The 10,037-nt window shown below is 41.2% G+C and overlaps 1 protein-coding gene across 3 annotated transcripts in view; it reads right to left on the bottom strand.

Annotated features, from left to right (window-relative positions):
- The window catches only part of SNX25 (sorting nexin 25), an 89,549-nt gene that overhangs the window by 55,400 nt on the left and 24,112 nt on the right, over positions 1-10,037 (bottom strand). For 2 of the 3 annotated variants that reach the window (XM_006772676.2, XM_015569772.1), the window contains exons 2-4: positions 8,279-8,495; positions 1,848-2,020; positions 634-820 (exon numbers count right to left, since the gene is read on the bottom strand). In XM_006772676.2, the coding sequence (XP_006772739.1) occupies positions 634-820; positions 1,848-2,020; positions 8,279-8,495 (577 nt within the window). Of the gene's footprint in view, positions 1-633; positions 821-1,847; positions 2,021-8,278; positions 8,496-10,037 lie in introns of those variants that run through there. The other variant, XM_015569771.1, reaches the window with a different exon arrangement.

Raw genomic sequence — 10,037 nt, 5'->3', positions numbered from 1 at the left:
TCCCTTTCCCCCCGTGTACTGTCGTCTGGGGACACTAGACACAGGGTAACTAGAGACAGGAGCCTAGAAAGCCTGCAGGTTGCACCACACCATGTAATCACACTGTATGTGCATATACTTGCTGTGAAAAGAAAAATTAAAAACACACACACTCACCCCTAAAATATCTCAAGTAAGTAAGTGAGACTGAACTTTCCTACAAAAGAGACTCCTGGGGTATATTTCAAATGTGTTTTCTCTAACTATTAGTCAAGAATCCCTTATTTCCAAACCTGGGCCTCTGCATTTCCTAAGAAAAATGAAAATCAATATAGTGCTCTGCAGTAAATTTTATAAACACATCATCTCCTTCCAATGCTTTCCTAAGGTAAGCATCAGAGCAGCTAAGCAGACACTCCTAACAACTACACAGCTCTCAATCTATGATAACCTAATTATTTGAAAAACATTATACTTTGAAAAATCTAATTCCACTGCTAAAGGAGAAGCTGGATAAATTTAGTTATCACTAAGTGGTAAGATTTATAGACTTCCTTTATTTCTGCTTCCCCGGCAAACACATATTTCTTTACCTAACCAGGCAGAGGATGATAATGAGTAGCTATTATCCTGCTATGACTGAGGACCAAGTACCTTAGCTGCTTCAAGAACTCAACATCCGAGTTGCTGTTAATGAGCTTGATGAACTCTTCGTAAGAAGGAGCATAGGTGTAGGCTCTCTTGTGATGTTCGTTCGCGTGTTCTCTGCGCTCCAGCTGGGTGAGCAGCATCTGGTTGATGTAATCCGGATTGCTAAGGAATGCCACCATTGGCTTCAAGACTGTGGGAGAAGAAAGCACAACAGAATGGCAGTGCCCTTTAGAGGGATTGTTTTTATATCATAAAATTAAACTACATTTGGGAAACATCTTTAAACTACCCAAATGGGGAACATTCAAACACACACATACCCACTGTACGGCTGCCTATCTATACCAAATTGCTAACAAAGCTATCAAAATTAAGTACATCGATTTTCCTTTTATTTCTTTTCTATGGCTCATATGATCTGTCTGCCAAAAGATGAAAGTCAACATTCTCCCAACTGCTGAAAGTGGACCTGAGGGAGGGAGTTGTTAAAAAGTCGATGGCACTATTACAAATTCACTCTATTAACTTTAGGTTCAAAAGTTCCCCTTTTCTCTATGGTTGATTCAATATTAGCTAATGGGCACTGCTGGCTAATTTGAAATAATAAATGAGATATTTAATCAATGCATATCAAATGCAACATTATTTATTTGAAAGTTTAAGATAGGAAAAATCTCTCTTAGGTCATATCTTCTTTCATTTTTCTTATCCTGGCTAAGCATTTCCCTGGATACACTTTTTTCTAGTAATCACATTATATTGTGGTACGGTTCCATTTTTTATTTATTCCAAGCTCACAAAGTTACATGTTACATATCAATGAATCTTTTTAAAAAATATTTTTATTGATTTCAGAGAGGAAGGGAAAGGGAGAGAGAGAAACATCAGGATGAGAGAGAATCATTAATCGGCTGCTTCCTACATGCCCCCTACTGGGGATCGAGCCTGCAACCTGGGCACGTGCCCAGACTGGAATTGAACTCATAATAAACATCAAAATGTACTCTTCACTTGGTAATATTACATAAAATTGCTTTATCACATACGGACAAATGATGTCCTCTATGAGCAACATTTAAGCTTACATTGTGAAAGTATATTAATTCTCCTATGTCCTACAGTATGCAAGGTCCATGCAGGTGTCCTAGAAGTGTGTAGCCCAAGCATTGGCACAATTACCATCGCATTAGTAATATGAATTACTTATGAAAGTCTACCTTTTGTTGTGAGAATTTCTGCAAGCATTATACGTAAGCTGAGTGACTGGACATCCTTTGAGGGGAGGAGACAAAACACCAGAACCCGAGAACACGTCTGTAGGAATCTTACTTCTTCAGCCGAGTTCCTTAAGCATGCATGCAACACAAAAGGCCTCGGCTGTTCTTCTTGTCTAAAAAATAAATACATGAGAGAGGAAAAAGGAAGGAAAGAAAATTCTAGAGACAATTCAGTTATATGCCATTAGGTAAAAATATTACAAATGGGCAGTACATCAGTTTTAATAAGTGTGTCGCTCCTCAACAATACCGATAATTAATCATTTTCTCTATCACAACTAATCTGGAAAAACACAAATGCATGGCCATTTGGGATTTCAAACCTTAAGTAGCACCGACAGTTACACATGCACTAGAGGCCCAATGCCTGAAATGCGCACAAGGGTAGGCCTTCGCAGCCCTGGCTGCCTCCAGTCCCAGCTGCTGGGGCCCTTGAGGCTCTGGCTGTCTCCCGGCCCTGGCCACCCCCTTTGGGGCAATCGTGAAGCCTCCGCTTGATTGCCCTGCCGGCCGGTGGTCTTGGCCTCTCTCTGTGGGGCGATCATGGGGCAATGGCCAGGCCCTTTCACATTGCACCCGCTTTGGCTGGCCTGGCTACAATGGGTGTCATGGCATGATTGTCCGGAAGGTCGTTCCACTGATCTGCTATTCAGTAGATTTGCATATTACGCTTTTATTATTATAGATTACTCCTAAATCATAGCAGCAATTCAGAAAGGTATGAGTATTTCTTTAACTAGATTATTTTAAATTTCCTATACCTTATCATAAATGTGATCTACAGCTTCACTTTTCAAAGAAAAACTCTAACAAAGCATAAGCCAGGGTACCAGCCAGCTGTCCTGACAGGGTGATCCTGGGATTAAAAAATCGATGATATTTCCACTGAGGAGAGTCCATGACTTGATGCTACATAATTCAATGGCAAACTGCCTGCTGTGAGGCTCCTGAGTACTTTCCACCCAGTTTTGCCAACCCTGGCCACAGATTCCATCAGTACTGACCCCGCCCCCATCCAAGGGCCATTCATTTGAAGGATCTGAGTGAAGAAGAGTAGATAGAAGAACTTCCTATCTGTCCTTTTCCTACAGTATCTGGATAGTAATTCAAGAATGACTAGGAAGATCATTTTTCCAGTGTCTTCCAGATAAAAGGCAAAGTTTACAGGCTTCTTACTGTCACTTCTGGCCAAAACTGGAAGAAAAACAAACCAACCACTAAACAAATGGGGAGGAAGCTTACTAGGTATTACACAGGAAATGAAACAAATAAATGCATAGTAGAGCCTTTACGACTAGTGTCTCTCAGAAGTAAATCTTTATTTCTTTTTGCATAAGACTAAAGCCCAGTCTCTAGAATATGTACACGAAAAAAAGAAAGGTTTCCTCTTTGTCTTCTCTAGCAAACTACAGGAATTCAAGCCTAATGAGCAAAGCCAACAAACAAACAAGCGATTTTAAGAGAAAGCCTTTGCACAAATAATATGTTGACTTTTTAAAAATGGCGTCTTTGCCCTAGCCGGTTTGGCTCAGTGAATAGAGCGTCAGCCTGTGGACCAAGGGTCCTGGGTTTGATTCCAGTCAAGGGCATGTACCGCGGTTGCAGGCTCATCCTGCGCCCAAGCCCTGGTTGGGACTCCTGTAAGAGGCAACCAATTGATGTGTTTCTCTCACATCAATATCTCTCTGTCTCTCCCTCTCTCTTGCACTCTCTTTAAAAATGAATGGAAAAATATCCTCGGGTGAAGATTAAAAATAAATAAATAAATAAATAATAGTAATAATAAAAATGGCACCTTTAATTATTTTAAACCAGCCGTGGTCAAACTACGGCCTGTGGGCCGGATCCGGCCCGTTTGAAATGAATAAAACTAAAAAAAAAATAAAAATAAAAAAGACCGTACCCTTTTATGTAATGATGTTTACTTTGAATTTATATGAGTTCACACAAACACTCCATCCATGCTTTTGTTCCGGCCCTCCGGTCCAGTTTAAGAACCCATTGTGGCCCTCGAGTCAAAAAGTCTGCCCACCCCTGTTTTAAACTCTAGCTATGCTACCAGCTAGAGTTGATATTTTAAGATAGTAAGATTTAGATGCTACTTTGCCGTTTCAAGCACTTTTAAGAATGATGCTTTATTTTAAAACTTGTGTCCTAGTGCAGACTCATGCACATTGAAAGGAAATTAATTAGAAGAAATATTTTAATATCGCTATTCGCCCTTTCTCTATAATAGAAGTGTCAACCAAATCCATGATCGACAATGACAGATCAAAACACACGTGTGCGTTGCTACGTAATATCATTACCCGTCGCCCACAGCAACTGTTTCCGGGCTGGGCTCTGGGCCACATTTTGCACCACAGGGTCTCGGCAGTGTCGAGTATTTGGTGGGGTGTCACTCCAGGGTGGTGGTGGGGCCTGTGTCCGACTTGGGGGAAGCTGAGTGTTAGTTTGTCAGCGCCAGGTCCACAATACCATTTCTTTTTAAATGGCCAGAGCACATCACAGCAGCTCCTGCATTGAGCGTCTGTCCTCTGGTGGTCAGTGCACATCATAGCAACCGGTTGGAGGGAAGGACGGACACTTAGCCTTTTATATAGATAGATATATGTTTGCTTAATAGCGTTGGGGAAAGTTGTCCAAAAAATAGTCCACTTTTACAAGAGAGGCTTCTTTAAATAACAGCAAAAGCCCTCTCAAAGTGTACCCATGCCTTCTCTGCCCCTGTGGAAGGCAGATCATGACGAGCCTGATCCTCGACTTGCACCAATTCCTCGCCCTCCTAGAGCTAAGTCAGGGGAACACCTTCGGAGCGAGCCAGGCAGAAGGTTGGCCAAACAAGCCTGATCTCTGGAAAGGGAAAGGTGAACGCTTCCCGATACCCGCTGCCAGCTCTCCGCAGGATATCCCCTGATGCTCCCTAGCATGCGGACATCAGGTATCGCCTCAGAAGCCAAGAAAGAATCGCGAGTCAAATGCCTGCTTCTGGGTCAGCAGATGTGCGTCTTGCCTGCTGGTAGACTGTAGCCCTAATCCTGGCAGCATCCTTGTTATTCAGTATGAATCTGTTTCCTGTACTTCCTTTTCCTTACTTCTGGGTTCTCATTCCTTGAATGAGGAAAAGGACTTTTTGTAAATGTCTTATGCTCACTATTACTTCATTTTTCCATCTACACCAAGAAGTATATATGATCACCACCATTTTATAGATGAGAATATTAAAGATCTAAGTGCTTAAGTGAATGGTCCAAAACAGAGGTAATAAATAGCAGAAATAACTGTCAAGTACAGATTATTTACTCTACGCCATAATCAGAGATTGCAAGGATGAGAGGAGAAAAAATTGCAGAGTTAAAGAAGGAAAATACATGAATAAAAACATTATTCTTCCCCCTTAAACAGCATGCCGGTGCTCGACTGGTAAACAAAACACGGAGACTGTAAAGAGACTACAAAGTTAAAGATGCTATCGATTTAATAGCACAAAAAACAATCTTTCTTCGATTTTCCTGAAACCTACTGGAACAAGACAGATGGGACAAAGGAAGAGGAAGCAGAGGCAAGAATTAAACATGATCTGGATGGGTTTAAAGCAGCAACAGAATGTTGGCCTGGCGATAGAAACAGGCTGACCGGAAAGCCGCCTCCACACAATGGCCTACCAGTCAACCAGAGGCTGTGCTGCTTTTATTAATGCAATTTATTATCCTCTTGTCTGACACTGGCCAATTCAAGTGGAGCCTCCGGGCTGCCAAGCCATTTCACACTCAGTGGATACCTGCACATTCGTGGAGATTTCTAGGACGAGGGCACGGGTTAGCCGGGGCAGGCAAGGACAGATCTAGCCAACGAGCCTGTGCTGTCCACCAGTCTCATATATGATGTGTAGAAGGTGACATCAGTTCTCCAGGCTTCACCTCCAGGGCACGCATGATCACCTATACCAAAATGCCAGTGACCTATCGGCACTTTTTAAAATATCCATAATACCAGGGAACAGCGATAGAGTCTTTTATTTAATAAGGACCATCAACTAGAACGTGTAGGCAGAACCCAGATATCAGCAAAATAAATCTACCCTGGGCATAAGACGGCTAGAAGCCCAAAGAAAAGGAGTTTCTCAAATGAAATCAATGCTCTATTTCTTTTACTCTGATGCTTTGTCTATAACATTTTTATGTTATTCTCAAAAGCAGTAATTTCAGAAGCTGGTAAATGTCTCAATGAAAAATATATTCTTATGTTAAAATTAGATAATCACAAAAATACTAATTTCTCAAACACTTGCTCTTTTCCCAAACCTAAATCAATCAGTCTTCTAACTGAATAAAACACTGATTTAAATACTGTCCTCTACTGGGCCATAATTTAAATGATTTACTTTAAAATGAGCTCCCTCTGAATTCAAAGAAGTCGTGGCAGAGTCTGCCAGGTAGAACTGTGGAGCACTTCACACAGCGGCAACTGCAGATCAGCAGGTGCCCGAGGGGCTGCTGGACCCTTGAAAGGAGAGGCTGAAGCTTCTGGGACTCTGGGGAGGAAACCCACACTCCTACCCCTCACTTTCCTCATTAGTTCACATCCCCTCTTACTGGAAATTAACTTCTTCATAAACAGCAATATCCAAAGGGTGGTCTGGAGACCCCTATGTGTCCCCAGGGCCCTTTCAGGGGGTCCCTGAGGGCAGAACTATCTTCATAGGAGCATAAAAATGTCATGTTTTTTCACTCTCAGTCTTACAAGTGCAGCGGAGTTTTCCGGAGGCTATAGAATGTGCGATGACATCATCACTCTGATGGTTAATGGACAGTGTATACTTGCACTTTAAAGTTTCTTAGTTTTAATATCTAACATGGTAAATATTGATAGATGTAATAACAAGTGGTGAGCTAGTAAATGTTTAATAACCGGCTCTCCAAAGGAGGGGAAAAAGTTCTGATTTGTAGCATTCATCCATTTCACAGTGTAGGCACCCCCACCCTGGCCAATTACACACTAACAACCTGAAGTCACTGAACTCAGAGTCAGCTCCCACAAACCAGGACAAGCTGGCCCCAGCACACCACGAGATGGGACCCACAAACACAAGCTCTTTTAGGCTCTCAGTAACTTTTAAGAGTATAGAGGGCTCCTGAGGCCAAAAAATCTAAGAATCGCTGCCCTACAGTCATTTTTTCAAACCATGAGTTATAACCCACAAGGAATAAAATAAAGTTACTTAGTCTCAAACACCATTTTAAAAAAATGTTAAGAAACAAGAAATATCAGTTATCACATATAATAAGAGTACTGTTTTACAAAATTGGGTCATGATATAAAATGTATTTCTTACGACGAGTTCCAGTTTTTACAAGTTTGCAAAACACTGGGGGCAGAAAGCTGAAAGCTAATAGGCATGTGATGGCTGTGGCTTTGGGCCCATAAACCTGAGCCGAGTGAGACTTTGGGAGAGAAGGCACGATAGGGCAAAAGGTGATAAGCCGAGCCTGCACGGCAGCTGCTGCACAAGCATGTTGAGCAACCAGGTCCACTGAGCACATGACAGGGCAGAACGGAGCCGCTTTCTGACAAACGCACACGCCAGCCCTTCTTAGAAAAGAACTGAGTCACCACCGGCCCAATCAGGATGCCAACGCTTGCTGCACAAACCTCTCCAGTGTGACAGTACAAAAGGTCAACGAGCCTCAGGCTAGCAATTTTCACATGGAAACATCTCTAATTATATCCCACAAACTCCAATATTAAGTTTCCTTAAAAATCAATTTTCAGGGTATGTGATGCTATTAACACAGGACTCACACACACACAAAAATCATTAAACTTTTCTAAAAATTTAAAGTCACTGACACTATAAAACCTTATGCTTAAATTTTTTATTTCTAGCCTTGCCGGTGTGGCTAGTGGTTGAGTGTCGACCAGGAGGTCACAGTTCAATTCCCAGTCAGGGCACATGCCTATGTCATGGGCTTGATCCCCAGTAAGCGGTGTGCAGGAGGCAGTCGATCAATGATTCTCTCTCATCATTGATGTTTCTATCTCTCCCCCCTCTCTAAAATCAATAAAAACATATTAAAATTTTTTTTTGCTATTTCTAGGTATCCATAATACTATAAATAATTCATGATAGTGCTGACTCAATAAAATTCTCTTCACTGTTTAAGTTATTTACAAAATTAAACAAGTCTATAAAGTGGTTTTCTATTACAATTTATTTTTTAAAAATCTATTTTATCATAACACTATAATTATTCCCTTCACTATGTCTACATTTCAAGGCAACTGTCAGCAAGACAATATTCTAGAGTTCGGTCTTGACTGTGACCGCATGGGAAGAAAGGCGGGAAGGTTTTTCATGTTATAACGTTTACCTGGCATTCGCAGCTTTCAGGTCACAGAAGTGGGTGAGCAGGGTTCGAACCACGTCATTGCAGACGACTTTCACCACATCCACGTGGCTCAGTCTGTGGTGCAGCTGTTTGGCAATTTCCCAGAAGTCTTCCAGGAGCAGGTTGTAAAGCTGCCCCTCATCTTTGCTGAGGTTCCCATACCAGGACAGCACGTAATCTCTGTAGCTGTAGTCAAACACTACGAGAACAAACAAAGCAATAAGAAAACTCAGACGAAGGAAGCAACACCAAGACGGCATTTCCCCTGGAGACTGGCCTCCTACTACTGAATATTCACTGTTTGAAGTATAAAGAGAGTAGAAAACAAAACAAGAAAAGACAATCTTCCCTAAACTCTTTCAAAATGAAAGATTCTCATCGAACTAGAAGTCCTGGGGTGTGGTGACTGGTGACCATATGTCCTGGGTTTTCTTGGACAGCCCAATTTTTAAATAGTCTATCTTGGTGCCAAGCCATCTAAAACAGAGCATCTTAGTGGCCACGCCCTTACGGAGTGGACAGGTTATATCAATGTGTTGCCTCTCAGCTCCAAATTCACCCTTTTTTTGGCATGCTTTGATATTGGAGCTCAACCCTGTACACACGTCTTTGCCAACTGACACAGTGTTAAGTCCATGTAGGAAAAAACGGGGAAGTCAATGAATGATCTTTTGCAAGAAATTAGGTCTGAAAATTAAAAATGTTACTGGGCTTGAGTGTGATTTCTCCAAGAGCTCCAAGGAAGCAAAACATTTAGCCACATAACCCTGCTCCCACTGAAGGACCTGGGCTATTTATTAATCACTATTTATTTTACTAGCTTTTTTTCTTTCTTTTTTCAAACACCACTTGACTTGGTTTCACTTTGATGTGACCATACCTCATTTCCTGCTTGGCTTTGCTTGTCTACTACACATTGGTTTATCTCCAGGAATCCTGTGAAACAAAATGTAACTTAGGATCCTGACCTATTCCACACCTGGCACCCAAATGGCTAACCCATAATTCTCAAATAATGCTTTAGCCTACGACTTGGTACTCATTTTACTCACCTTGGCCGCTACACACCAACTTTGTTATTTTATTTGGGGTTTTGTTTTCTTTGTTTTTTTTTGCAGGAAGGGGCAGAAGGGGTCATGATTTGTAGAAAACCAAGTGGCAAATGGAGACTCCAACTCAGGCTTGGTATCCACTCTGTGTGGAGATCCCCCATGCCTGCAAAAGCCCACTGCTCAGAGCAAGCACTACTCTTTTCTAATACCCTGTGATGGCTTTTTTCTCAGAACATCAACCAGGAAAGCGTATCCAATGCTTTTCCATATTTCCAGAATTTCTCAGCTTTATAACAATTTACAAAGTAGCATCTTAAATCCCAAAGTTCAAAAGCATTCACAGAGCATCAAAAGTTTTGTTCACATAAGCCTGGCACAAATTGAGCTGAACATAGAAAGAAAAGGATGTAAAGAGAGAATTTAATCTTCTACATTTTACAAAGAAACTAGACTTTTTACATAAAACTGCTATAAATGGCCTTAAATCATCCAATGAGCAAAACATTTGCATTGTAAGCAAATATAAAATGAAGCAGCATAACTTAAGGATGAGCATTTAGTGAAATGAAGTAATCTGTGTGGTCCAACTATATTTGTTCTTAATATTTTGGAGCATATAGGCGATATCTGTATTTTCCTAGAACTATTTGGCAAAAATAAAAATATTTTCTCCTTTAAAAAAAAAAGTT

This window comes from Myotis davidii, unplaced genomic scaffold, assembly GCF_000327345.1.
Source record: "Myotis davidii unplaced genomic scaffold, ASM32734v1 scaffold184, whole genome shotgun sequence".
NCBI classification, from domain to species: Eukaryota; Metazoa; Chordata; class Mammalia; order Chiroptera; family Vespertilionidae; genus Myotis; species Myotis davidii.
This window is presented reverse-complemented; position numbering and strand designations above follow the sequence as displayed.